Source organism: Camelus dromedarius, chromosome 12, assembly GCF_036321535.1.
Source record: "Camelus dromedarius isolate mCamDro1 chromosome 12, mCamDro1.pat, whole genome shotgun sequence".
NCBI classification, from domain to species: Eukaryota; Metazoa; Chordata; class Mammalia; order Artiodactyla; family Camelidae; genus Camelus; species Camelus dromedarius.
In genome coordinates this window covers 14,409,672-14,437,437 of record NC_087447.1, presented here as the reverse complement: position 1 = coordinate 14,437,437, position 27,766 = coordinate 14,409,672, and the positions used below count along the sequence as shown (strand labels likewise).

The following is a 27,766-nucleotide window of genomic DNA, read 5'->3' as shown; positions in this document are numbered from 1 at the left end:
CACACACACATTCTGTCATATTTTCTCTCTCTTTTCTTCTCAGGATTGTGCTCATGGACGATGCCATGGACTGCTTGATGTCTTTTTCAGATTTCCTTTTTGCCTTCCAGATTCAGTTTTACTACTCAGGTGAGTCTTCCAGGGCCCCCTGTGGCCCCCGTCAGGACCACGGCTCCCACTCCCCACCGCTGCCCTTGCCGTCTGCATGCCCGGCACACACTGCCCCCTCCTCCCTCTGGTGGTGGCCTTCACCATGGGTCACTAGCGGGATGTCTAGTTCTCACTGGTGGTCACAAGACTCAGTCTGCAGGGCCGACTCCCTGAGCCTTCTCAAGACATAGGAAACCATAGAGCTTCCAGTCTGCAGTACACAACAAATCAGCTTAAGTGATAATGACAATGACAACAACTATACACACTATTGTAACAAGACCCGATAAATTCACTATTTATCGGAAACTTACTCTATGCCAGGCATAGCACTCAGCACTGTAATCCTTACAACAGCCCTGAGGTAGGTCCTTTAAGAGGGAGGCTTACGGAGGGAAGCTGCCAAAGGCACAGAGTTTCTAGTGGTGGAGCCCAGACTTGAGCAGAGGGCCCACTGCAAAGCCAGTGCTCTCAGCAGCTCTGCTGTATTACTGTGATCGAAGGGCTCGCCCTCCGTCCTGACTCATATGTGTGAGCACACATTTTGCCACCCACACAGCTTTTAATCAGCACACGCCAGTCCTCTCTCACACTCCCACCCTGCCCCCCCCAGTGCTCACCAGCTGTGCCCTTCAATCCTTGCTGGGATCAGGTGGAATAAAAATAGATGAAAAAATGCCAGCACACACCAGCTCACACACAGCAACAGCAAATGGAATGTTGGGTTTAGGAATTGCTGACTATGTCCATAAACAAACTTGTTTCAAACAGTTTCTTCCAGTAAACAGAAGGCTGTCCTTGGAGCCTGGACATGGCCTTCCTGCCAACTGGTGGCCCCAGCCAGCACTGGCCTCACTCAGGCGCCACATTGTTTTCTTGATGGCGGCCCAAGGGCCTGGCCAGGCAGGGCTGGAGCCTGGGGTCTTGCCACCTGCTCTTAGCAGCTCTAGGCAGCTCTTTCCCATTTCTTTGATGCTCTTGGGCCCTAGATAAGGAGCCACCGTGTGTGAGAGACCCTTCTCCCCTCGCCGTGAACCCAGGCTGTCTTCTCGCAGTGCTCCCAGGACGGGCGGGGCCCTGAGCATCACAGCAGTGCGTGTCAGACGGCAGGGAGATGGGCCATAAGCTCCTGCTGGCCTCCAGTGGCTCAGCTACTAACACTTGAAAATGATTTCCAACGTTTAATAAATTAGCAGCTGGAAAGCTCGCTCTTCCACACTGGTAGTCCAGCATGATTTCTTGAGTCAGAGAGGCAGGTGGCCTCACAAGTTGGGGCTTACCAGCAGGCGTGCGCACACATTCGCTCTTCAAAAATATTTTTAAATATCTATAGTATTTTCTCTGTGCCAGGCAGAGCGCTGGGAGGAAGGCTGACCAGGCATGAGCCAGCCTTTTGTGCAAGATTCTCCCTTCCACCAGGAGACAGGGTAACCCCTCTCTGGATAAGTGCTACAAAGAAGTATAGAGGTGTGAAAGTATGTAACCCGGGGTCTCATGTGTTCAAGGAACAACTGCCAAAAGAGGGGACATTTGAGCTGAAACACAGACTAGTGTCCCCTCTCATGAGTGTGGTGGTCACACAAGCCCTGCTCCCAGGACTGAGGCTGGCATGGAGCTGAGCTGACACCCAGAGCAGGGGGCGAGGGCGAAGGGCCGAGTGTGCCTGACCTGTGCCCCTCTACTCACGGTGCCCAGAATTCCTGGAGAGCGTGGCTGCCATCTATCAGGACCTGCTGTCCGGCAAGAACCCCAATACGGTGATTGTGCCAACGTCGTCCAGCGGGCAGCACCGCCAGCGGCCCACGCTGGGCGAGGCCAGCGTGCTGGAAGGCGTGGAGGCGTCGCTCTTCTACCAGTGCCTGGAGAACTTGTGTGACCGGCACAAGTACAGGTGAGAAGTGGGTGTGCAGACACGCCTCAGCCCCAGGGGCTGGCGGCTGCTGGCCCTGGAACAGCTCTCTAGCAAGATGTTCTGACTGCCCCAGGACTTCTAGGGCCCTTGACGGTCATAGCATGACTTAGAACAGTGCCCTTTGCCCCCAGCCCAGGCTGTGGACCGAAAGGCTTCCCAGGCGGCTCACTTAGCAAGGATTGCTTTCACTTGGGCAAGGCCAGCTGCGATGACCCGCCTGGCCCTCTTCTCCTTGCCAGGAGGTAGACTGGTCTTGATTTTTTAGAGAGAAGGAAAAAACATTCACTGTACAAAGCATTCACCCTACAGAAAGGGAGGGTTAAGCTATCCTATCCGGCCCCCTTGGGGACAGAGCAGCCGGTTTCAATCTCCTCCAGGGGAGGCAGCACCTACAGCCCTTTTCCCATCCCTCCTCTCACCCCTGCTAGTGAAACACCAGTTAGTGACCGTGCCAGCCTTTCTGTCCACAGTCAAGGCCTTGCTCCTGGATCTGCCATGCTCCCCAGGATCTTAGGGCCCCCAGGGCAAGCAGGTCCCTCAGTCTTGGCTTGGGGCATCCTCCTAAGCTTAAAGGTATGGATGAAAATGTGGCAGGCAGACTGGCTAGTCTTTGAATCTGGCATCTGTATTCTCCCTTCTAGCTGCCCACCCCCAGCACTTGTCAAAGAGGTCCTAAGCAACGTTCAGAGACTGACCTTCTACGGATTCCTTGTGGCTCTCTCAAAGCATCATGGAATCAACCAAGCCCTCGGTAAGCCAGAGCTAGCTGTGGCCAGCCTCTCTGGCGCCTACGATGTAAAGCCACGTAGGAGCTGGCCTCTGCTGGTAGACGTGGTCCCAAGGTGGGTGGGGGGCTTCACCCTGTCTGCCTCGACTTCTCAGCACCAAACTCTGAGGCCTAGGGAGCCAGAACATGCGTAACACAAGACAGTGCCCTCTTAGGCCTGTCACACGCCCCTGTTGAGGGACAGCCTTCCCTGCCCAAGGTCCTGCCTCAACGTGAAGCAGCCTCTCCATGGCAGAGGCGCGCCCAGCCCGGCCCACAGAATCCCCAGTCTGCTCTGGGGAGAGGCCTACAGGTTGGGCAGGCACAGGGCTCTTTAATCAGTGGCTCTGGAGCTTATGTATCAAAGAGACCTGAATCCCATTTGTAACCAGGGCAAAGGTGCGTCTGAGGAGACCTTTTATTCCTATCTGGAAGAAATATCTTATTAGTCTGAAAGGGACTAAAAAAGGGAGAGAGGCCCGGACTGGCCCAGTTTTTCCTGCCCATCGTCTCATTCTCACTGGTTGGCCTTCTCCACCCACACCCCCCCCCAACACCCACTGCCTCTCATCACCGCAGAGCTTGAGGGGTTCTTATTAGTCTCTCTCCTCAAGAGGTATCCAGGTGTGCTTGGGATCCCTGGTTCCTGAGTCTCAAAGAAGATTTTTGCCAGTTGCAGGAATGGGATCAAGAGAAGGAAGTTGAACTTCCGTTAAATGCTAGCCACAGCAAGCCATGTACTGGGCTAGATGCTTTAGATGGTGCATGACAGAGAGCCTGCTGGGTGTGCTCCAGGTGCACAGGAGTATACACCCCACAGGACTGGCCGAGGAGGGCCACTCAGGCACCATGCACAGATCTGGGGACCCCTCAACAGAGTGAGGTTGATAGCCAACGTCCCCAGCCAGAAGAGGCACAACTACAAAGGAGACAAAAAGGAGTCAGAAGTCAGGAGTAAGGGGGCAGGGAGTGGGGATTTGCTTCAGTTTTCTTTCACACTCCTAAGTAACTGATCCTCCCCACCTTCCCATCAGTCAGCCCCTAGGAAGGAAAAGGAAAAAGCCAAATAGCAGCTGGGTCACAGCCTGGACTAACCTCATGCCCCCACTTTTTCTAGGGCCTTTAAAAAGGACAGTCGTTCATTCAATTGCTTTAACAGAGCACTGATGCTGGGCAAGTGGGAGAAGGAAAGAGCACATGGTCTCCGCCCTCCTGCGTCTCCAGTATGTGCAGTAGAGGCCCGAGATAACCCTGGGTGCAGCCAGCCGGCAGCCAGTTGTAGAGAGGGGTTGTCCTGTTCCCTCAGTCCTCAAGGCACCACGCGCGCACGCACACACACACACACACACACACACAAGGGTTCCCTCGGACATAGTTTGAAAACCACTAAAAAGGGGCCAGGAGGCATCATCTGAAAAAGGGAATTTAACAAAAGCCAGATGGGTAATTTTAAGATTGAGGCTTTCTAGAGACCAGCACTGTTAACTGCCACATCTAGCCCCTGACCACCAGCAAGCTCTTTTCCCTAACAACTTGCTGGTGAGACTCTTTCTATCTGCAGGCTCAGCTTTACCTTCCCTCCACTGTTAATAGCTCCAAGGAGCACCCAAGACCCTCTTCTCTCACTTTCCCCCAATATCTAAGAATTACTGCCCTTGGTTGATAGCTGAGGAAACCTGCTCAAAGGGAGTTGTGCAGAGAAGGGACAGCTCTCCGCCTGGTGGCTTCAGGCCATGCAAAGGAGAGTTTGGTCTGAACCTGTCCCAGTCTTCTCTCCTCACCTGGGGACCCTCCCTGGAGGAGCCGAGGCATCATGTTTGACCATTCTGTCTCCAAAGTGGGGTCACCCTGATTTCGAGGCACGAAACTAGGTAATTTCCTGTCTTTGGGGCCTGGGCCATATCCTGTGTCTCTGGCTCCTTTTCAGCTCAGTACCTGGGGCCTCAGGAAAGGATTAAACCCCCAGCACCAGCTCACAACCCACCATCTAGTCCTGGAAGGGGACTGCCCTGTTTGTGCAATGACCTTGAGGTTCGGTGAGGTCTCATTGCCACAAGCTGGGGAGAGTAGGCAGTGGGGTTCACTAAATTCTTCTAGCGGTACCCAAGACTTACTGCCCTCACAGCAGTACTCTTAAACTCCTCTTCCCCAAATCTGTTAGATCTGCCCTTCCAGCATCAGCAGAATAGGCAGGCATGTAGGTGAGGGGCATGGAGGCATCTGCTAGGGATGGGGCTGCCTGAGGCCTGGCTGAAGGACCCTCAGATTAAGTTTTGTGACCCCAATTATCTCCTAGGAGCTTTGCCTGACAAAGGGGACCTGATGCACGACCCAGCTATGGATGAGGCGCTGGAACGACTGTAAGTGTCAGGTGGGAAGGTGCTGCCCCCTTGTGGGGGGCCCAGCCTCAGCCAGACATGGCAGCGCCCCGTCACGGGTCACACAGCACTGGTCTGTAACAACCCCTATCTGTCAGGGAAGGGTTTGGAGGCCAGCAGAGGCCTCAGGGATCCTCTGAGTCCTTCAGGGATACAGCCCATGGTTTCATCCATATGCAAGAGTGAGTGAGGAGGTCCTGGTCTCTGGACAGGAGGTACCTCGCTGCCCTCTTGGCTTCTTCCCTCCTTCAGGCTGGTGCAGATCCCAGGCCTGGTCAACTCGGTCACTGCCAGTCCAGAGGCCAGCTGCCTGCCTTCCCGGACCCCTCCCCGGATCGGCTCCCCCTGGAGACCCCTCCATCACGCCCGCAAATTGGATGCAGAGAGCGATGGCTCCACTGAAGAGACAGATGAGTCCGAGACTTGAGGAGTCTGAAGGGTCTCCTCTGCAGTGCCCAGTACCCTGCTCCCCCGTGCCAGCCCTTGGGACACCCACTCAGCTTCCTCTCCCACCTCTGTGCCATGCTGCCCTCTGCTGGTGAAAAGCCCAAATAATGGCCCCAGCGCCAAGACCCATCAGAGGGGTTCTAGTGATCAGCCAAGCTAAGCAGTGACCAGCCAAGCTAAGCAGTGACCCTCGTTAAGTTAACAGGCTACTCTCCCTGGCCCTGTCAGCCTTTAATCAGGCCCCAGGCTGACAGCAGATGGAGCTGAGGCCACCGGAAAGGTGACTTGGCCTTAGCCTTCTGCTGACTGTCCCCATGTAAGGGTCATCTCCTCCCAGCAACTCCAGGAGGGGAGAGACCGTGAATACCATGCAGGACTTTGCATGGTCAGGGGTGACACCCAGTGATGCAAGTATTGAGAGGATTAGCCATGGTGGCCTTCTGCTGGAGGAACAGCCACTAGCCATAAGATGGAGAAGGGTGGGCAAGAAGACAATTTCACTTTCAAAAACTGCTTCAAGTCTCCTTTGTGTCTAATAGTTAAATATGTGAAATGAATAAAGTCCCTTGTGTCTGGTAAGTGGTGAGTCTAAAGCCACTAGACTGAGGGGGTGAAGGGAAGGGGCAAGTTTTGAGTTTTTGGTGCCGAGCCCAGCTTTTTCTGGCAGGACTGGGGAATAGGGGCTGGAGGACCACTCAGACCCGGAGGCCTGCCTCAGATAATGAGCAAAGAGGGGCTTACGTCCTGCACATGACTTCAGCCTTTCAAGGGAAAGGTGCTCGCAGCTGGAACAGACCTTCAGGAAACAAACTTGAGATGTTCAAGGCCAGATTCCCATAACTTTATAGAGACTGGCCACAAAGAGTTAGCATTGCAGAGTCTTCTAGCCAGAGTTTCATTAAACATTTTCCAAGCACCTGTTCAGGGTTAGGGCAGTGGGAATGCAGCTGTGAACAAGACAGGCTGAGGAGTACCAGCTTCCAGCCAAGACTGGAGGAAGGTAAGATAGGTGGTATTCGACTTCCCTGAATTGGGCAGGGGTTCTCCAGAAACGCACCCAGGGACCCAAGCAGAGCAGGCTTCTTCCTCTGAAGCCACTGGGCACACCATTTTCTTGGGCTTGTCCCTGCCCAGACCAGCCCCCCTGGACAGTTAGAGACTGGTTCCCAAAGCCCTGCAGCACTGGGCCAGGATGGGAAGTTCAGGCCATGTGGTTGAGGTCTCAGACCCACAGTCATCTCCAGCCTCTAGCTGAAGAAGTTCAAAAAATCTTGGCATGCATGTCACCTGCAGAGCTTGTTTACAATGCAAATTACCGCACTCCAGCTTAGGATGCGGCGCAGAAATCTGCTTATGAACACTCCAGATGATTCCAAAGCTGGAAGTCCCAGATCCACACTTCGGAAATCACTGGTGTAGAGCCCCATAGCTCCCTCCACTCATCCTTTCTAATCACCCGTCTCCTAGACCAGTAGTTTACACTACCCCTAATACCCCTCCTAAGGTGGCACAGAGATGTTCCAGGAGCCCCTAGGGTTGCCAAGCCAAGGGTTTATTTTACACACACACAAGTCCTTTCTTCCTGGATTTAAAAGGGTTACACACACATATATCCTTTCTTCCTGGAGGGTTCCATTAAGGTCTGTATATTTTATTTAATTTTAAAACTCCACTGAAAAACACGCCCTGAACCAAGCTTATGGTTGGGATGAGGTGCAGGGCTGAAGTCGCTTGCCTGCCTGCAGCCACGTGGCTCAGTGGATGAGTTAAAGGGCCAACTAATACCAGCTCTTTCCTCCGCGTGCAACAGGGTGGTGAGGTCGAGGCTGCACCGGACCTCGCGGCAGCACAGGGCCAAGGAGCCAGGGGCCTTTGGCTTTCAGAGAAGAGAAAAACTGGAGGCCCTGGAGAGAGAGCCCTCAGCTTCGGCACCGACGCCCTACTCGTATCGGTGGTAGCCCAGGGAGTGAGGCAAGGGCCTGCACTGGGCAGGGAGACAGGACCCTGAGAGGACACTACTTCACTCAGACCAACAGAGGCCCAGGGCCCTGTCGGGGCTTTATTTGACACCGTTTTGTTTCAATACAAACAGTCCAGAAAGAAAGTCACATCCCTTTGGGGGAGGGGGTGGTGGGAACAGTGGTCTGTGTTGCTTGGGAGCCCACCCTCAACCCAAGGGGGCGGGCTGGGCCCAGGCTGCTGGCACGGCAGGGAAAGATGGCACCAAGGATGACACAGTGCAGGCCCAGCGGCCAGGGGCAAGACCTGCAGCTCTGTAGGCGCCTCAGGCTCTCCGTGGGGGGGGCTGTCCAGGCCCCCTAAGACCACGATGATGCAGACAAAAAAGCTGAGCCCCAGGAGCCTGCTTCTGTCCCTCACATCCTCTGCTTCCTTGGCCAGCATTATGCCAAAGCAGAGCACAGGGCAGATGAGACCCACCATGGCCACCAAGCAGGGGAAGAAGGGACAGAAGGTCCTGTGCTCCACAATGGATGGTATGGGAGGACCCGAGACACCAGGAGAAGTAACCCTCCAAGTGGTCACTGTAAAAAAGGGGTGGTGAGACAGGAGAAGATCACTCGGGCCTCCAGTCTGATCCCAAATGAACCTTTAGGTACCAGGTAACATTTCTAGCCCTTAGTAAGGCCCAGACAAAGGTCCTTCCCTTCCCCTGCCCTCTCCTGGTGCCCGGAAGAGACCACTGGAGCAGCAACAGCAGCAGCAAGTCCAGAGCCTCCCTCCCCTGCAGGCTGGTCGACAGCAGAACTCTCTCTAGACCTCCCGCTGGTTCCAGGGGACAGAGGCCAAACCCCAGATGACCTGGAGGGATCCTAGAGCTGGCAAAAAAAGCCTTATACTTTTTACTTTCCCTACTTGGGGAAGGGCTGGACCCAGAATAAGCCATCCTGAGGGAACTCCCACCCCTCACTCCCAGTGTGGCAGGACAAGTGAGCAGCAGCTTTGGGGGCAGGACTGGAAGAACAATCATCTAGCACGCAGGGGTGGGGGTGCGAGGGGAGGAGAATGAAGGGCTCAACCTACAGGAAGAGGTCAGGGCTGGTACTGCCGACCCATCACCCGAGATCCTCAAAGGCCACCCCGCTCACACACCACATGTATGAAGTCACAATTCCTCCTCAGCTTCCACAAGGCGAGCACCCCTGGCCTGGGGATCATGAGGTCTCTGCTGCTGTCACCACCACGTGCCTGAGCAATGGAGCCTGGATCAGTAGGAACCATAGCGATCCTGGGGATGGGGGAAGAAAAAACAAAGTCAGAGACTCCAAACTGTGGCAGGTACCCAGTGAGCACACCTTCCCCCGACACACTCCACCCATGGGACTCGGGGACTTGGGGGAGGGCCGGGCCATGTACTCGGCCACCAAGCTCAACACGGCAGTAATTGTTTTCTATTGTATTGTAACCCAGGAAAGGGGTCTGGCCAGATCCCAAGAGGGAAGCCCCGCCTGATCTACAGAAGCGGGGACGGGAGAAATAGTCCAGATGACAAAAGTGTGGGAAAAGGAGTAGAACACAGCATCATCTTAGGGAGGGGCCCAACCCTGGCACCAAGCTCCAAGGAAGGACGCTGTCCTTCCAGGAAAGGAAAACGTGCTCACTTCGGCTAAGGCTACCCTACAGCAGTGTCTGGATATGGTGGAGAAGGCTAACTTCTAAGCACTATGCTTTAGGTCCCTCCCACCCCAGGTCAAGCAGCCCCAGCCTCACCTGCAAAGAATTCATCACACCATTGGCCAACACAGCCATCTTCCCGGCCATGGACTTGACACCCTGCTTAAACTGGGCAATGTCAGCTGTGGGCAGCACGTTCCCCAGAGATACGCTACCTACAAAAGCAAGGGAAGGGGTGACCCTGAGCCTGGCAGGAAGCCCCTCCCAGTCCAGAGAACCCTCCACCTCTACTCAAGGCTTCGTGTGGTACCAACCTGCTCCAGTAGCTCCATCCATGTCCCCAAAGAGGTCTGAAGAGCTGATGGCACTGCTGCCTGAGAGCTGCTGTAGCCGAGACCTGGCTTCATACTGTGGTGAAGAGAAGGCAAGGCCTGGGGATCCCTGGGCCAGTGATCCATGGACTCATACTGGCCCCGCCACCCTGGGGCTAAAGCCCAAAGTGGTAGGGAAGAAGCTCTGCTTCTAGGTGCTGCCTCCAGGCTCAGGGTAGACAACTCTGCTCACCTCAGTATCCACCTCCCTCCCAAAGAACATGTCAGATGAGATGGCTTTGGCTCCTGCAAATTTCTGACGTGCTTCACTTGACTCGAGGCCTGAGCTCCGGCTTTCCACTTCCCTCCGGTTTGTGACTCTGAGGGGCAGAGGTGGGACAACAGCTCTGACTCTTCTCATTACTATCAGAGAATAGTATCACTGTAGTGTCACTATCCCATAGCGACCAGAGGCCAAAAAAAGCACCAGTGGCTTTCTGAGGATGCTCACCATGGCCCCTTCCGACTGTGGCTCTGGGACTCGAGGGCCCTCTCTTCTCCACCCTGAAGCCAAGGCACAGAGAGTTTCTATCACCTCCAATATGGTGCAGGCTAGGCTTCTGCACCAAACCATGAGGGTGACCACATGTCTCGGTTTGCCTGGATTTATACCTACTCTCCTGGCATAACTGTTACCAGTTTTTTTACTCTCAAAAGCATTCCAGTGTGGATGAAAAGGTGTATGGTCACTCCCACCTAAGCCCTGACATGCAGACACTGGGCTAAGTGCTTTATAAGTCTCATTACACTTAATCCTTAAGGCAGCCCTGTGAAGCCATTACTCATGTCCCCATTTCACAACTGGATTATTTGCAGATAGTTTATCAGTTAAGCATTACCTAGATTTAGCATGGAATATGCTTTTTAAAATAACACTGGGCAAGAACCAAAGATACATAATCCTTGAAATGAAACATAAAAATGGGCCCCTCCTGCCAGAGAAATGGGCCTCAAGAAGGCTCTCAGGCCTGTGGCAGTAAAGCCCGGCTCAAACCAGAGCCTGATTCCTGCACTCTAATCTGGTACCACTAGCCACACGTGGCTACTTAAATGTATTTAAATTAAATTAAAAACTCAGTTTCTCAGTTGATACTGGACACTTTTTAAAGACTCAGTAGCCATATGCTTAGTGGCTACCATACAGGACAGTGCAGATACAGAATCCACCATCACCACAGAGTCCTCCTGGACAGTGTGGCCTGAGAGGACTCCACCTTTCTGAAATGGGCCGGATGCTTGAGATGGTCACTTCTGGCTCCTTCTCCTCCATCCTGTCCATACTCCAGGCAGCATCTGTATCCCAGCGAGAACCAAAACTTTCCCCCAAGGAAAAGGGGTTGTCCTTGTACCTAGGGAGACAGTAGAGTGGCTCAGAAAACCTTGATGAGGAACACAATGGCCAAGCCTGTGCCCCAACACTGGCCTTACTTTGGGGGTCCAGAGGCGAAAGTACCAACATCGTCAAACAAGTCCAGCTGCGAGCGGGAGGATTTTGCACTCACTGGGGTTTCCTGCTCGATCACCTGCATCTCAGACAGCACTGAGTGGGAGACAGAGCTGCAGAAAAAAGCAGAGCCAGAGCAGGACAGCAGGGGTGAGCATCAGAGCTGCCGCATGAGAAGATGCCCAGCTGCTGGGCACCACCCAGAGCCTTCTTCCCCTACCTGTGCGCCCAGGGCTGGGTGAGACTCAGCAGGGAGTGCTCGGAACTGTGCTGTACTGGAGAGCACACCTCACCAGTTAACACAATAGTTTTGTTTTCTCAAAGTAAGGTTTCCCTGTTTTAATTTTAATGATAATATGCATCAAATAATAGTGCTTTCTGTCCTTAACTTACTGCATCATAAGCCATATCATTCACCAAGATGGTCACATACAAACAAAAAGGAAAAAAGAAAAATGCCCCAAACCAGGGAAATGAGTCTAACGGCATGAAAGGGTGAGTTCTTAATTATCCCATCCTTTTTTTTTTAAGGCTTCCCGAAGAGAAGAGGCATTGAATTTGGCAGCAGTACCAACTCATGATGCCTCTTTCCTCCTGTGTCAAGTCCACAGAGGCATTTTAAGGATTAATTTCATTTAAATAAATTCATTTAAAAATATCTACAGCTTCTGGCTGTCAGGACTCCAAGGAGTGAATATTTTGCAGGAGGATTTTAAATAGGGTAAGCTGAGTTTAAATAAAAGATTCTATTGCACTACAGAAAAGAAAACAAAAAAACACTTTAAACATACCCTTTAATCCAGTAATTCTGGTGACCAAAACAGGGAAGGGGAAGAGACCTAAAGTCCTCTGGGGATTAAAATTTTGTTTCCCTGATTACCTGTGGGTTACACTAGTAGCCCACAGACTGAAAGGGAATAACTTAAATCCAACTGGCACATGTTCTGAGAGATTAAGCTGAAATACCCAGCTTTATCTTCTTCCAGAGAAGCAGAGCATAATGGCTACAAATACTGATTTGAAATCAAAAAGTACTATGTTCAAAATCTAGTTGTACCAAATATTAGATTTCTGGGCTTCAGGCAAGTTGCTTAATTGCTGTGAGTCTCAATTTTCTCATTTGCAAAAAGGGGTAACAATACCTCCTGCCCAGGACTGTTGTGTTTAAGGAAATAAGGCCATTGGCGGAGCTCATGCCCCCCTGGAAAGCCACCTCTCAGCACAAGCTCACTGTAGCCAGGATTGCTCCCCTCAGCACTGCCAGATATTCCGATTTTTAAGAGAGATAAAAAAAACCTAACATTACTGAAATCTCTAGACATTAACTCTTAGTGTAATGCAAACAAAATGCATAAGAGAACTGGTTTGCAGCCCTTGTTTTTGTTTAAGGAAACCACAGCAACACAAACACAGTGGTCCTAAAACAGGAAGGGTACCACCCAAGCAAAGAGCATTGCACATCTGGAGGTATTTCGCAGTGTTTAGGGTATCTGGCAGCACTAATGACAATTAGTGGACAAGGATTAGAGATGCTAAAAACCCTGCAATTCTCAAGAAGGTCTTGAAAAATAAAGAACTGTCCTGCTATTCAAAGCAGTTAGCACCCTCATTAAAAAACACCACCATAGTCTACTGGATTGATCCTGTGTTTCACTTGTTCAACAAATACTTAGCAAACACATGCCTACTATGTGCCAAGCACGTACCAGGTGCTTTAAGACAATCAGCAAAGTCATTATTCAGCCTCAGAGGAACACTAAGCCTAGAAGCCCAAACTGCTGGGAAGAACCTGCAGTGGTTCCCAGGAGAACAATGGCATTTCCCTGCCACACCCCAGAGCTGAGGCTCACCTTCGGGACACCAAGCCCATGCCCAGCCTCTCTGCCTGCTCGCGCTTCTTCCCTTCCAGATTCTGTAGCTTCTTCTCCTCCTTCTTACGGTCAATCTGGAGCTCCTGGTAGGCCAGGCGCATGGAGGCAACCCTTAGAGGAAACAGACATGTCAGAGGCCAACACCTGTGGTGACCTGTCCTACCTGGCCACCCAACCCCACGCTAGCTGGGGCCCCTCTCACAAACACTCACATGGACTCTTCGGCCTGCTTCTTGGCATCAGCCGCCTGCTGCTCGCGGAGCTTCTCTGCCACCTGGGCCTGCCGCTCAATCTCATTGAAACTCTGGCTGCTCACCTTCTGGGCCCCGAGGCCTTTCTTGGCACCCAGCTGGGAGGAGAATAATGTGATGAGAGCTCTGCCAAACACGATATCCTCTGTCCCCTCCCTGGCATGGAAACACCCACAAGGAAAGGGTTCCTTCTTAAAGTTTCGTGTAAAAAATAGGAGCCCCAACAGCATGGTGGAGAGGGAAAACTGGTCCTACTGAAGTCAGGCAGAGGTGGCTCACACAACCCCAGCAGAGGCCTCAGGGCCTGAGGACAACAGCCAGCACTACCGGGATATGCTAAGCACTTACGTGCACAAATCTCACTGACTCCTCCCAGGAGCCCCTTGGAGACAGGCATTTTGACAGCCCTTTCCCAGGTAAAGTGCCAAGAAGTGAAGCACCTTTGCTGAAGTCATACAGCCAGTAAGTGGGCGGGTCAAGAGGGGAGCCCAGGCAGTGTGACTCCAGCTCCTAACCACTCTACCATACTGCCTCTCCTCACCTACCCCTTTCTTAGCTGCTGCTGGCTTCTTCTTGCCAATGAGGGAGGTTTTCAGTTCTGTGTGAGAAAGAGAGTGAGGCATGAGAGAAGACAAAGGGAGGTCAGAGGCAGAAGCTCAGTCCACATCATGCAGCTTCCTGGCAAGAGCTTCTACAGAGAACAGCTTCACGCAGGGGGAGGCAAAGCTGCCACCACCAGTTCCAACCAACGGAGTCAGGACATCCAAGCCAAGACAGACAGGTTAGGGGAGGCCGCTGGCTCCCAGCAGACTGACACAGGAACCCAGACCCGAGCACCAGAGACAAAGTCCCTGACCCAACACGAAGACTGCCAGGCAGCGGGCAGGGGCCAAACTCTAGCCCTTGCTCCTAGAGCACAGAGCTGGTGTGAGGGCCAGGCTCTCCAAGCAGCTGTTGGTTACCTCTGGCAGGAAGAGTCCCTTTAGGTGACAGACACATGGACTCTGGAGAGAAACAGACTTATGACTTACAGGGTGCCCACCCCAGAGCCTCCATATAGCTCCCAAGCCCAGTAGCCAAAGGTACTCCCAGCGGCCCCTACAGAGCCTCATTCCAGACTAGGACATGCCAGCCTTCTCATGGGGTCAGTATGACGGTCATTCTGCCGGCTTCCTGCCCCAACCCCCAAAGGTCAACAGAACAAACAAGGGCAGCAAGTGGACTGTTCACCCTGAACTAAGTCTGAAGAACATTAAGAAAAGAATAGAAAAGAGCTAATAGGCCAGGGACTGGCTGAGAAAGGACAATGTCACTTCCAGCCATTTACAGTTCAGAGCTGTTCCCGTGTCCCAAGAAATGGACCAGACAGGCCAATCCTACCTCAGCCCCCAGGATTGGTGTCCAGTCTCATGCTAACCAGACCCAGCCCCACACCTGGAGGCAGAACCCAGGCCTGGGACACCAACCGCCCAGGTTCATCAATGCAATGGGCCTGCTCTAAAGTCCTTGTGGTCAGTGCTGCAGCCACTTTAATCCCAGGCGCCACTCCAGAGAGATCAGATGCTCGGTCTCCTGGGACCTCAGTCCACATGACCAGGCAGCAACAGATCTGAAACGAACCCTCGAGGCCTACCCTCTCCCAGGCACCCCACACCTGCCAGCTGGCATACTGACCCAGAGTCGCTTTGGGTGAGGTGCCAAGCAGGTCCATGTTGGGGCCATGCTCTGGATCTGTGGATGCAATCTGGAATTAGGTGTAAGGCTCAAAGCTTCCTATGACCTCCCATTAAGGGAAGTGATGGGACAAGAGTAGGGGCACTGGCTTTCCTCAGCTTTCTGAGGCCACCAAAAGATAGAAGGAATGCCCACCACTTCCTCCAAAGGACTGAAATGAATCCCAGCCCACCCAGAGATACAGGAGACCTCTTATGCCCATTCCCTTGGCCAGGTGTCCCATCCCTAGCCACTGAGTCCTTTGCTAGGACCAGGACACATGGTTGGAATCTGGGCTGAACTCACGTGCCAGGCCACTGCTTTCTGCAGACAGGGCTGGCTGCTGGGTCTCTGATGGATCAGTGGCTGGTGCATTCCAGGCAGGGGGCTGAAAAGGCCAGATGGGAGAAACCTTGATGAGTCATCCCTGCTGACAAGGAGCACCAAGTATCTTGTGGGTACAAGGCCCCACTCCAAGCCACAAGGAAAGGAGACTGGAGGTTAGCAAGTAAAATTATAGTTGCTATTCACCATGGAAGAAACAAGCAAGAAACTAGCAGCCACTCCCACCCCTCCACTATTTACTTAAGAGCCAGCACCCATTCCCCTAATTTAATAACAACCAACAACCACTGGGCACTCACCATGTGCCAGGCACAAGTCTAAGGGCTTTTTACAAAGAAATACATTTAAATATTACAACAAACCCTATGAGATAGATATGTTCTCCATCTTAGAAACTTAAGTTTTGACTCATTAGGTGCCTTAGCTACCACTCTAGAAATGCTAAGTAGAGGGGCAGGGATTCAAACAGAGAAAGTCTGACTTCAGCACCCAGTGCCTATACAGGGGAAACCTCCTCCCAAGGGAGGGGTTGCTAGGGAGGGAATCCTTTCAATGTCCCCAACTACAGAGCCTTTCTCATAGCTGAAAAATCCAGGAAAAGCTGTCTGGGGCTCCTGATAACTCTTGAGGCTTTAAGAAGCTTCTCCTCCTCCTCCCTACCACCCCAGTTTATAGGAGTCTGTTTCTAAGGAGGACCACACCACACCCCCAGTATGGGAGGAGGAAACACCTGGGTCTATCCAGCAGTGGGTCCCAGACATTCCCCGTCTGAGGTACCACACCAAGGGGAGTGGATCATGCTCATGATCGTGGGCCTTGGCCTTAGTAAGTAAACCACCTGTCAGGAACAATTGTGGGAAACATTCCTTGTGGGCACTCACTTGAGTGTGTTCTGAGAAGAAATCAGAGTCCTTCTTCTCTGGGGAGTGACTGGGAGCACTACTCATGTTGTCTATCCAAAGCTGGAAAGGAGAAGACACCGATGAATCACAAGGTTCTGAATATTCCCACTCACCCCATGACCCCAGTCCCAGGGAACAGGAACTTACATCAGTGCCATGCCTAGCCAGGGCCGCACTCCCCAGCTGCCGGATCTTTTCCCGGTACATCTGGGCAGCTCGGCTATTATATTTGGTGTTGGCATCATTGGCTGTGCATCCATGTTGGCGGAAGAAAGCTGTCTAGAGACCAAAGAGAGAACGTGCTACAGGTGATGCTCCCCAGAGCAAAAGAGGCACTCCCTTCTAACAGCATGGTTATACAGGATGATACATTCTACTGACACCAGTTTTTCATGAAGTTCCTCATAAACTCCTGCAAAAAACACAGCCTCCCATCCTCTGAGATGAATGACTGAAGCGCAGCCCTCACTCAACCTTGCCTAAGGACAGCATGCCGGTCCCACTCTGCCCCTCCTTCATCCAGGACCACAAGACCTGGATGACTGTGGAGGCCCCAACTCCCTTGGCTTTCCCCAAGAATGTCTGTCTAGTTTAGTTTGAGTCCAAAGCCCCTTTGAGAAGAACAGTGACCAATTTCCAAGTGTAGAAAAGAGTGTACGGTGTTGCCATAGATGAGAGAATCCCCTAAACAGAGAAACTGAGAGGGCCTCCAAAAAATCACTATAACGTCAGTACCCAGACAGAAGAAAGGGGGCGGGAGGATGGTAAGGAGCTTTACCGCATTGGCATTCCCGCCGACCTGCATACACCTCAGCTGGAACCAGTTCCAGTTGGAATCCAACTCTGTGGACCTGTGTGCAAGGGCTGTGTGTTACCTACCAGCAGGTACCAGGGGACGCTTCCCTGGCAGACCCACGCCTGTCATTTGGCCTCGGGCTGCAGTAGGTGCCCAGGAAATATTCATCAGCCACCACCCTGTTTCCTCCACTCTGCCCCGTCCGTGAAAGCTTTGCTCTTCATTCATCTAATCAAAAGGCTACTAATTATTTTCCAGACGCGAAAGGAGGTCGAATTCTCAGGCACTCAAGCTTGGACTCGGCCTTCCCCTGAAGGACCGCCACAGTCTCGCTCCAGATGTACTCGATCCGCGCATCAGCAACAAGATCGACGCCGGTAACTTTTCCCCGAAACTAACGCTCGGAGTGTCAAGTGTGACCACCAGGGATGAAAGGAGTTTGACCCAGACGCGGAGACGGACCGCCGGTGTGGCAAGGCGCCCACACTGGCGGTTCCCTCCCGTGAGAGGTTTGGAACACCGAACTCAGGGCCGTCCAAGTCCAGCAGCCACTCTCCCCTCCTGAGCACAGTCCTGGCCGGCCGGGTAGAAGCACAGCGGCCGCAAGGAGACCCCACCTGATGAAGCTGAGATGGACGCCCAGGGAGCGGTGCACCCCGGAGCAGTCAATGCACAAGAAAACACCGTACGTGATGCTGGCCCAGCTCGGATTCTTGGCGCCACAGTCGAAGCAGGCCTGAGGGGAAAAGGCGATGGGCGAACGGTCAGGGGCCCCGAGTCGAGGCCGGGCGCTGACACTCCAGGAAGACAGCCCACGCCCGCTCCTCTCCCTCACTCAGGCCCCAGGAGAGCCGCGAGAGTCCCTCTCGGCCAGAGCTGGGCCCCGCGCGCCCCCGGCTCACGCACCTTATTGGTCGGAATTGCGCGAAGCCTCTTAAAAAGAGTCTGGATCTCTGTCTTGCTCGGCTCGGCCGCCATTTTCTCTCCTTCCCAGACACCAGCGCGACCGACGGGTCCCGTCACGGGCCAATCCGCGACCGGGAAGGGAGGTCACTGGGCGGGCCTCAGGGGGGCCGGCCCGCCCAGGGGTGGGGTGATTTGTCCCGATCTAGACCAATGAGCGGCTGGCGGAGCAGGCGCCGAAACGTCACAGCCCCCGGCTCCACCGCGGTCTCCCGACTGCTCGCCGCGCCGCGCCCGGGCCAATCGGCAGCCGGGGCGGGGCGACGGCTAGACCGCCGGCCCAAACCTCGCCACAGAGCCACCCACACGCCCAGCCACCCCCAGAAGGTGGAGCCACCTCCCAGAGACGTGGGTTACGGGGCCACGGAGCCGTCCTCTTCTTGAGCGAGTTCTCGAAATGAGTAATGATTAACAGTCCTACCGAGCACTCGTGGTCCCGCCGGTCTGAACGGGAAGGTAAACTGGCTGAGCTCCAGCCCCACTCAGAACTCAGCACCCAGCCTCCAGGCTTGGTCGTTCCACATCAAGGCTGATCTTGAGTCCCTTCCAGAGCAGATACTAAGCTAGCAAACTTTTGCCCAACCCCCGCCCCCATAGTATACTCCAGGCCCACGGACGTCCCCTCAGTGCCTCTCTCCAGATGCCGTCGGCAGCCTGGCAAGGGTGGAGTAGCAAAAAAGTTGCACGCAAGCCTGAGAGTGTTTGGGGTTTCCCCCCCCCCAAGTTTAATACACACTAGAACAAGCCACAAAACAGAGCTGCTAACCCAGAACTACACTCATCCCAAGCCCACCCCAGGAACCCCGAAACACAGAAACCAGGACCTGGGTCCACAGCTCCTGGGGAGACTGGAGGACACCTAGGAAGGCCTAGGCACCACTGAGCCTTTCTGTCACCTCCTGACCGCTCCATCTTCCCCTCAGCCTAGACTCAGTTGGCCCTTCCCTACCAGTCCCTTCCTAGACACAGGCCCCTCCCCTCCCTGGGTCCCAGGACTTTCTCCCTCCTCAAGGGCCAGAGAGGCAGCAGTGGCAGGATGGTCCAGAGCCCTTAGGTCCGGCTGTCCAGAAGAAGCTGGGCTCTGACTCAGGTTGGAGAAACGTTGTAGAAGGGCTGTCAGGACAGGTCAGGCCCCCACACACTCCACGTAGTTGGCAGGGTACAGGCCAATCCGGCCACTCTGCAGCTGGCCCTGGCACCAGCCCTGCTCATCCTCCTCGCTCATCTTCAACAGCTCCTCCCCTGCGGGAAGGGGGACTGGTCACTGGCAATTGTCCTGGCCCAGCCCCAACCCTGCAACTGGGTCAAGGACTGAGTGGGGGTGGGGTGCAGTAGGAGAACCCAGCTAGAAGAGACCTGGCTCAGGCAGAGGGAAATCAAAGTCAACCCCTGACCCTGAATGCAGCAGTGAGTTTCCTGGGTGACTTTCAGAGGCAGGTAAGGGCTCTGAGCAGACACTCTGATTCCTCAGGGCTGGACCCAGAGCAGCCTTTAGTGTCAGAGAACTGGCCCTTGAGAAGTGTGTCTGACTTCCCTTTTCCACACTCCTGCCCAGGCTAGTAAAGGTGTGGGGGAGAGGGGCGGAGAGGCTGAAGTTTAGAAAGAACCAGAAAAGGGGTCCAGGGTACCTGCTCGGAAGCTCAGCTCATCAGCTTCCTGGCCCGCGTAGTCATAGAGTGCCCGCACCCGCACCCCAGTGGCAGCCTTCCGGGAACTCTCCTCATCCGACCACTCCTCATCCTGCCCGCCGCTGGAGAGAGGAGGACAAGGGGCAGGCTCAAGGCACAGGGAACACTTTGAGCGAGAAGGCCTAGGACTCACCCCCCTCCCAGAGGAACCCTGGGAGAGGCAGGTGGGAAAAACTTGCAAGATTCTCATCTAACTTCTGCCATGCATGCCTGTGATCTCAGGGGCTCTTCCTGCCTCACGGAGCTGATGTGAGCAGCAGATGAGGGGGAGCATGGGAAATGCGTGGCACATCTCAACCACCGTTAAAACTGGCATCATTACACCTCGTAAGTAGGTCCTAAGGTCCCTGGCACCAATTTTCAACCCATTTCAGGTGTGAAGGGAGTGAAAAGATGGAGTCAGAGGAAGAGCGGGCAGGGCAGGGGGCAGAGCTGTTTCCTTCCCACAGCCAGGATCCCAGCTCTCACCCTGGGGACCCAGGGGTCTGGGGTAGGGGTGCAGCGCCATCTCTTGTGGGCATGATGCTGGTCAGAGTAACCTCATCAGGGCTCCGGCCACCCTTCTCCTTCCGGCTGATTGTCCTCTGTGTGTCCAAGGACCACTCCTGCAGGAACAGTGCCCAGGGTCAGACTGGGCTGCAGGCTGTGGTGGCAGCCAGGGCCATCCAGACCACCTTCACCTCTTTCATCTCAAGCTCTAGCCTCCCTCGTGAGGTCCAGGCTAAGCACATTGCGAGCCCACCCCACCTCCCAGCCCCAGCCTTCCTGGGACACGTACCTCAAACTGTGGCCAGTTCATAGCCATGCCTGGCCCGTGGGTGCTGCGCCACCAGCGCAGATCCTCTTCATCACTGGCTGCCTCGATGCCCTTATGCAGGTCTCGGTGGAGTTCTTGGAACCTATGTCCCAGGTACGACCCTCAGGATCTGGGCCTCTGGAATCTCAGCCCAGCCAGAGCCCAGAGAGGCAATGGATGAGACCCAACATCACCCCAGATCTCCACGCCCACCCCACAGGTCGTACCTCTCACTGCTGGAGAGGTCGAGGTGCTGGTGTAGGGTAAGCAGCATATCCTTAAAGAAGAGAAGCCGCTGGCGCTCGGCAGCCTGGCAGGTCTCAAAGGCCTGCTCCATGTCCTCCATGTAGCGTGGGGTGTAGCGATGCAGCTCTGCCAGTGTTTGCTCATACTGGGTTTTCATCTGGGTGGGAGAGGAGGGGGTCTGGTGAGGACCAGACCTTCTCCGCTCAGGACTCTGTGAGTATTTACTAAGCACCTGGTGTGGGCTAGACCCTGGGCTAGGCACCAGGGTCCCAAAACTGTCTCCTGCCCTCTAGGACCCCAGGAGCCTTAGAAGGGAGGTGCCATTCAGGTGGACAGTGAGCGGAGGTCAACCTATGGAGAGCAGTGGGAGAAATCAGAGAAGGCTTCCAGAAGGAGGTGGACACTGAGAAGCACTGAGAGGACAGGGAGGATCTGGATATGTAGAGCTGGAGGAAGGGCACTCTTGCAGAGCAGACCACTTGAGAGCTTGTCCCAGGTGGGACATTGTGAACAGAAAGGAGCTAGAAAGGTCTCTTCAACTACTAAAATTATCCCAGGGCCTGAAACCGCACCATTCCTGAGAAAATCATCATCTTTCTCAGGCTCCTCCTTGAAATGATAACCTGGAGAGAAGTTGGCAGGTGAGGGTTAGAGCAGTAAGAGTGCTGGGCACTGGAAAAGACACTCAGGAAGCCCTGACCCAGGCTGGCCCCATCCCGCAGCCAGTACCTTCTCGGCCTCCTTGGAGCAGCGTTCCACCCGCTCCTGCAGCTTCCGCAGCTGCTCCTGGGAGACAGCACTGTCTGCCTTCGCGTGGCTCTCCCGAGTCTGCGCTGTCTTCTCCTCCTTCCGGGCTGCATGGTAGTTCTTCTTGGAAGCTTCAACCTGGCACACACACACAGAGGGACCACTCAGGACCCTGCATGCCATGCCCTGACCCCCTCTAGGCCAGGGCCGACCCCAGAAAGTCAGGCCTCTGCTGCCCATCCGTCGCAGGCTCACCTCCTTCAGCCTCTTTAGCCAGGGCTTCTGGGCCTTCCGGAAACCGTCGTCGGCAGACCGGCTCTCTCGGAAGCCACCCAGCACAGGCCGGTGGAAGGCCCCCCGCTGCCAGGCACGCACCCGCTCGCTGTCCTGCCCCTGCAGCTTCTCCCGCACCTCCAGGTGCAGTGAGCTCAGTCGCTCGGCCGCCGTGAAGAAGGCGTGCCAGGCCTTCTCCAGTGTGCCATACTGGGGGCCTGCGGGGAGGAGTAGGGCTGGGGCTGGACCCAGGATGCCACTTGCAATGAGCCCACCCCCTCTCTTCAGGTGCTTCTCTGGGTGATAGGCACAGAGTGGGAATGCAAAGATGAACAACAACGAAGTCAGGGGCTGCTTACTGAATACGTCCTCTGTGCCTGGACATAACGAGATTTCACCAAATCCTTGCCTCAACCACCACTGTGAAGACGGTGTAAGGAACAATATTTAAAAAGCAAAAAAAGCAGGGGCCCAGAGAAGTGAAGTTAATTGCTCAAAGCATTAGAGCTACAAGTGGAGATGAGATTCAAACCCAGGTCTGTGGTATAAAGCACTACACTCTATTGCCCCAGGGGAGGAACTAATGTCTGTCCCAGAGGAAGGAAGCTTGTTAGGAAAGATCCCAAGCTCCCAAGTCAGAAGGCCTGGGCTTAAGCTTTAGCTCTTATTAGCTGTGTGACTTCAGGCAAGTCACTTAGCCTCTCTGAACTGCCACATTCTCCTCTAGAAAGTGGGTAGAACAGAACCATCTCCATAATTAGGTTCTTAGAAATTGCAAAATAACTCATGATGATACTTTGCAAACTCTAACAGCACAACCTTAAGAATAACCAGAAGGATCCTCCCTCTTTAAAGGGAAAACAGATGTGGAAGCCTCAAACTTTCCACAGGAGGTGCAAAAAGAAGCTATCTTGCCTGGTCGCCCCACCCTTGGCGGCCCTCTGCTCCCAGTGAGGCCCGAGTACTGGCTCACCCTTCTCCACTGCGCCCCTCCACTTGCGGGCCCAGTCAGCCAGCTGCTGGGCATAGGCCTTCTCGATGCGGGCGCGCTCCTGGAAGCAGCTGACCAGGTCCCCACACAGCCGATGCCCATCCTCCACCCGCTGCACTGTCCTCCGGTAGTTGCCGGCCTGGGGGAAACACAAGAAGGGTGATGTCACCAGAGAGAAGCCCTCTCCAGGGCTGGGGCTGACAGCTAGGCTCCTCCCCTGGACAGGTGGCTGGGCCCAAAGAGGGGTGGGCATTTCAGTGCCATCCCCAAACCTGGGACCCAGCCACTCACCTCCCAGAAACTGCCCTCCAGGGCCTCCCCTCCAGCATCTTCCTCTGGAGCCATGGTGTCCCCGCAGCACGGAATGGTGGCGGATTAGGGCTGTAGAGGGCAGATGGGTAAGCAGAGTAGCCAGACACACACTTTTAGAGATAGGAAAAGACCCTCTCCTTCCCCTAGGCTTTGCCCCCACTGCCATTCCCACCACCCAAGAAACTGCTCAGAGCTAGGACTTAGCAGGCAGGGGTCTGGAAGTCCCCAGGAGGGTCCCAGGTGGGGGCAACGATGGCAGTTTCAAAGCTCATCCTCTTGCCCTGGGTCTACCCTCCCCACCACCTCACTCCACATACCTGGGGCCTAGAGATCACTTCAGGGACCTGGGTGTCCAACTCTCAAAGCTGCCACTGTGATTCTGCCTTGAAGCTAACAAGAGCAAAGCAGGGGGTAAGGGTGGGGCTGACAGCGTCCAGGGTGGTGCCCAGCTCCCCCGATATAGCAACTGCTGTCAGAAGCGCCAGATTCCAGCCAGGAGAATGCCAGGCGGGTCACACGGTCCAGTCAGGGATTACATGGCAGATGGGGGTGGGTAGTAGGCAGAGGGCCCCACTGCCCTGACCGCAGATGAGAGAAGAGGATGCCTGCCCAAGCCAGGGCCTGTGGCCTCTCTGTGAACGACAAGGCGACCCTTTACCAGACCAGGCCAGGTCAGCGGGTGCCCAGCCACACCCCAGGAGCTCCTTGTGCTGGGAAGAGCAGACTGGGAGCCAGGAGGCCTGAGTCTTATCTTGGCCATGAAGCTTGAACACGTGCATTTTACTGTCCTCTCCTTGGGGGCCACAGCTCCCTCCTAAGATAGAAATTCTGCCTCCTGGTCTGCTTCGATGCCAGGGTTGGTGTAAGACTCAAACAGGCAACAGACAAGAAATGTGAGGGGGCTCTACAGTCACAAAGGACACTCATCCTGCTCCACAGCATCCACTGAGGTCCCAGAGGGCTCCATGGATAATGAGTAACTCAGCCCCACCCTCAAAAAACCCAGAGTCTGGGGCAGCAGGGGGAGACAGACAGGTAATCAGCCAGTTATGAGAGTGTGCTCCAGAACTGCGGAGGAGGGCAAGGCAGATTCCAGCCCCACAGCCAACACTCCCGGGGGCTACAAGACACAGTGGCATGCAGCCACTCCCCTCCTGTCTCTGGGCAGGGTCTCAGCTTTCCTCAGCACTGATTCAAGCCCCTAGAAGGAAGTCACTTCCTCCTCTGAGCAAGCCCCAGGGACACCACCAGACACCACCAGGCCCCAGAGGACAGTGTACTTGTTGCCCTCAAAGCAGGGCTTTATCACTTTACTCCCCAAACTGATGAACCCTTCCATCCTTCAAAACTCAGAGCAAGGGATTTTCTCCAGTCACCTGCTCATTCCTCCATCCCTACTCCCACAGCCTCTTGTGACCCCTCTATCAGGATACATATCCCATTGGGTTGTGACTACAGGACAGGATCCATCCCTAGTCATTGACAGAGACTTCCTGGGGGTCCAGCTTGTGTCTCTCCAGGCACAGGAGTTAGTAGATGAATGGAAAACAAATGACATCCACCTGAAGACCAGGAAACCCACTGGCTATAGCAGCTGCGAGAATGCTTGGCCTGAGCAGGCTTCCACCCCTCAGCTAACAGGAGGAAGAGCTCAGGTCTACAATGGAGGGGCCTGGGTACAGAGCAGAAGAGGGCAGAGCAGCTGGCCCCACCAGGGTCCTCAGCACTTCCCCTTGCTTCCTCTTGAGTCTGTTCCGTTTACCCAGAAAGGACTTGCCAACCAGATGGAGAGAAACAGAGCTGCAGCTGTAAATCCCAGGGACTCAGAGCTGTCCCAGTCAGGCATCCAGGGGCCTGGGCCCCCTGCCTGCTCCAGCCTCCGTGCCTGGGCTCCCAGGAGAGCTGCCCCCCACCCGTTCCCTCTCTCTGGCCCCAGAACAGAGCAAGCTGTGTGTGCAGGGCTGGCACTGCTCCCTTCGGCCTCCCAGAGCAAACACAAGCCCAAGCCCCAGGCACAGCCAGGCCGCACTGCCCAGGCTGGATCTAGCAGTGGGGGTGGGCATTGCGCCTTGGCCCCTGCTGAGGAGGGCCAGCACCCTGTGCCGCCTGACCCCAGCAGAGACCCAGATCAGTCCCCAGAACACACTCTGCCAGAGGCAAGAGCTCAGAAAGCATATAATGAACCTTCCCAGCCCAGGGAGCCAGCACCTACTGGGCCAGGACAAGTCCACTGGGGCTTGGCAGGGTCTCCTCACAGATTCCTGAGCCAAGGTACCGAGTCCTGGGGTTCAGGTAAGGAAGAACTTACCCTCCCTTACCTGAGGCCGGTAGGTACTCCCCCCAGACTGACCCCTACCCTTTCCAGAAGTCGAGGGCATGCCCCTGAGAGGGAGCACTGCCATCCTGCCCTGCCCATCAGTTCTGAGTCACAGGCTGCACCCAAGGACCTCTTCTTCCAGCAGCCCCTCCCGGTCGGCCTACAGCCCTGGGATTTGAAGGCATAAGACAGGACGGTAGGCTGGTCCACAGAGGGGAGTACTTAAAGCAAGAGTGGCTAGAACCAGCAGCCAGAGAGGCCAGGGAGGCTGGGGGAGGGGTGGTGCGGGGAAAGAGGAGGAGGCAGGGCCAGGGAAGGGCGTAACAAAGGGGCACTTTTGGAAACCCGACCTGCCACCTGAGGTGCCTGCTCTCTGATGACGCACTCCAAACTCAGAGCCCTCACACCAAACCTCGGAGCCCAGGGGCTGCCAGTCTCTGGTCTCAACCCTTGTGGACGGCGCCCTTCGACCCGCCCCTCTTGCGGACCCGGCGCGGCACAACTCGGAGCCGGTGGAGCCCACGCGGAGCGGCAGGGCCAGGCCTAGGCATGGAGACTCTAGGACTTCATGGCCAAACTTGCTGAACTTGGTCTCGAAGGGGGTGGGGCCAGCCGGTCACCGCTGAGGGGATGGGGCGCACCCTGCCCTGACCGGCACCGCCGTAAACTCCATACGGTGACCCAGGAATCGGTGCTCTTTGCTGAGAGCTAGGGGTTGCTGAGGCGCAAGGACGTCCCAGGGCGGTTTGGAGCCTTTGAGGGGCCGCCAGAGATGGTGTGGCCCGCCAGCCCCGACGCCCCTCTACCCCCGGCCGGTCTGGGGACTTGCTGAGCGCGAGGCGCCGCAGATGAGACACCCACTCCGCTCCTCGCAGCTCTTGCCGTCCTCCCGCAGAGCGGGGTGGCCGGGGGGCTCCCAGGGCAGCAGTCGGTCTCATTGCAAACTTCAGGAGCAGGAGGAGGAGAGGGCGGGCTCGACCCGTGGCGCCCGCCGCCGCCTCCCCGCGGTCCCCGCGTGGGCAGCACTCACCACTTCCTCCCTGGGTGCCTCGGCTGGTGAGAGTCCGGCCACTCTTCAGCCCAAGTCCTGCCGCTCCCGGGCCGGGGCCACTGCCTCCCGGAGCGCGCCGAGCCCTCCCCCCGGGAAGCCCGGCCCCCGGCCCCGCCCTCTCCTCGCTGTCGCGGCCGCAACCCCACCGGCCAGTGACGGGGGCGCAGGGGCTACCCGCATCTCGGCAACCCGCGGCTCCCCAGCGCGGGCGGTGGGGTCTCGGCTCCCGCCTGAGAAGCGCCAGGGCGGAATCCCCAGGGTGGTGCCGCGCCGCTATAGGGAGTCAGATTTCGGCTTTGCCACTCCTCGGCCTCTGCAGAGCCTGAGAAACCGGTGGAAGAGGGAAAGAATCGGGCCCGCACTGGCTCACTTGAGAGGGAGGCCTGGGGGCTATACTGCCTTACTCTTTTTGCTGAGCACAGCTTTCTTAGAAGCTAGCTCCGGCGAGGCTCACAACCATTGCCTCGTAAGCATTAGGATCCCCATTGTATAGATGCGGACACTGAGGCTCAGAGACCTTTACTAGCTTGCACAAGATCTGTAGTTGAGCAGGGAGGGAACTCCAAAGTCGTGCCCTTTCTATGAACAGCCCACCTTGCCAATCTGGGGGCCCATTCTGAGGACTGGGTCACACACGCGATGGGGCTTGGGCAGAAAGGCGTGAGCTCCTCCCCTTACATGTTTTGATTCCCAGATTTTGTACCACGATTCATTCTTAAATCACTTCGCCCCTCCACCCCCTTTGTCAGTCACCAGCTTTGGTAGATTTTTCCAGATCGACACGATGCCACCCCACACCCTTAATATTTCCTCACCCTCTTGCCCCCCACCCCGGAATTTTTCAGAGCCTGCCCATCAGTTATTTATATCCACTGGAGCGATCCAAGAATGTTCCGAGGCTGACCTAATACACCACCTGCTCGGCCTCCTCGCCCCTCCCTCTCGCTCCTGGGCCTAGTGACCCGGCGGCCGTGCCCTCTGTCTAGCAGGCAAGAGGGGGCGCAGATACACGGAGTCCGAAGCCCGGGGCGCTCAGAGTGTCCAGACCGCGCAAATTGCTGGGGATTGTGGACCCTCCCGCGCTTCAGGAGTGCGCCCCTAGGGGACGGCGCGGCGCTCTGGGAATCCAAGAGCCAAACTGTTCTCTCTCTAGCACGTATTCTTGGTCCCCACTCCCAACCACCCCACCCCAACTCCCCGAGGAGTGTGAGTACGTGTGCGCGGATTTTTAAACGGCAGCTTTAAAAATAGCAAGATTATGTTGTTTCTAAATCCTGGAGGAGTCACGGACGCCTTCTTTGTGCAGATAAATCCGCTCATAAAATGAAAAAGAGGCCTGAGAGAATGAATGGGGGTAATTTCAGGTGGTAATCTTAGCTGCTGAGGGCTGATTTGCTCCGCAG

At 55.3% G+C, this 27,766-nt stretch overlaps 3 protein-coding genes across 9 annotated transcripts in view; 1 reads left to right on the top strand and 2 right to left on the bottom strand.

The window, feature by feature from the left end:
- The window catches only part of CSTPP1 (centriolar satellite-associated tubulin polyglutamylase complex regulator 1), a 159,200-nt gene extending 152,968 nt beyond the window's left edge, over nucleotides 1-6,232 (top strand). The window contains exons 5-9 of the mRNA XM_011000659.3: nucleotides 44-129; nucleotides 1,846-2,041; nucleotides 2,704-2,813; nucleotides 5,125-5,188; nucleotides 5,459-6,232. Coding sequence (XP_010998961.1) covers nucleotides 44-129; nucleotides 1,846-2,041; nucleotides 2,704-2,813; nucleotides 5,125-5,188; nucleotides 5,459-5,633 — 631 coding nt within the window. The 3' untranslated portion in view covers nucleotides 5,634-6,232. The remainder of the gene's footprint in view (nucleotides 1-43; nucleotides 130-1,845; nucleotides 2,042-2,703; nucleotides 2,814-5,124; nucleotides 5,189-5,458) is intronic.
- Nucleotides 6,233-7,672: 1,440 nt separating this feature from the next.
- On the bottom strand, nucleotides 7,673-18,058 carry ARFGAP2 (ADP ribosylation factor GTPase activating protein 2). Of its 5 annotated transcripts, XM_031459656.2 has the most exons (18): nucleotides 17,886-18,058; nucleotides 17,597-17,715; nucleotides 16,962-17,034; nucleotides 16,331-16,462; nucleotides 16,163-16,243; nucleotides 15,243-15,324; nucleotides 14,898-14,954; nucleotides 14,186-14,227; nucleotides 13,769-13,821; nucleotides 13,185-13,321; nucleotides 12,952-13,083; nucleotides 11,086-11,214; nucleotides 10,872-11,006; nucleotides 10,109-10,161; nucleotides 9,851-9,977; nucleotides 9,601-9,694; nucleotides 9,383-9,501; nucleotides 7,673-8,900 (listed from the first exon to the last, which is right to left on the bottom strand). In XM_031459656.2, the coding sequence occupies exons 1-17, from the start codon at nucleotides 17,955-17,957 to the stop codon at nucleotides 9,397-9,399; spliced, it is 1,623 nt and encodes a 540-aa protein (XP_031315516.1). In that variant the 5' UTR covers nucleotides 17,958-18,058; the 3' UTR covers nucleotides 7,673-8,900; nucleotides 9,383-9,396. The 5 variants fall into 5 exon arrangements, with proteins under 5 accessions (XP_031315516.1, XP_031315518.1, XP_031315517.1 ...); XM_031459658.2 differs by lacking the exon at nucleotides 14,186-14,227 and having other exon boundaries at nucleotides 17,886-18,055; XM_031459657.2 differs by lacking the exon at nucleotides 10,109-10,161 and having other exon boundaries at nucleotides 17,886-18,051.
- A 65-nt stretch (nucleotides 18,059-18,123) lies between these two features.
- PACSIN3 (protein kinase C and casein kinase substrate in neurons 3) lies at nucleotides 18,124-26,444 on the bottom strand. 3 transcript variants are annotated; one of them, XM_031459678.2, is made up of 11 exons: nucleotides 26,343-26,444; nucleotides 23,313-23,385; nucleotides 22,975-23,064; nucleotides 22,666-22,822; nucleotides 21,675-21,910; nucleotides 21,402-21,557; nucleotides 20,654-20,829; nucleotides 20,409-20,529; nucleotides 20,099-20,235; nucleotides 19,571-19,692; nucleotides 18,124-19,184 (listed from the first exon to the last, which is right to left on the bottom strand). In XM_031459678.2, exons 3-11 carry the CDS (start codon nucleotides 23,026-23,028, stop codon nucleotides 19,069-19,071), a joined length of 1,275 nt encoding a protein of 424 aa, XP_031315538.1. In that variant the 5' UTR covers nucleotides 23,029-23,064; nucleotides 23,313-23,385; nucleotides 26,343-26,444; the 3' UTR covers nucleotides 18,124-19,068. The 3 variants fall into 3 exon arrangements, with proteins under 3 accessions (XP_031315538.1, XP_031315539.1, XP_010998966.1); XM_031459679.2 differs by lacking the exon at nucleotides 26,343-26,444 and adding an exon at nucleotides 26,174-26,285; XM_011000664.3 differs by lacking the exon at nucleotides 26,343-26,444 and adding an exon at nucleotides 25,663-25,865.
- Between the last annotated feature and the right edge of the window lie 1,322 nt (nucleotides 26,445-27,766).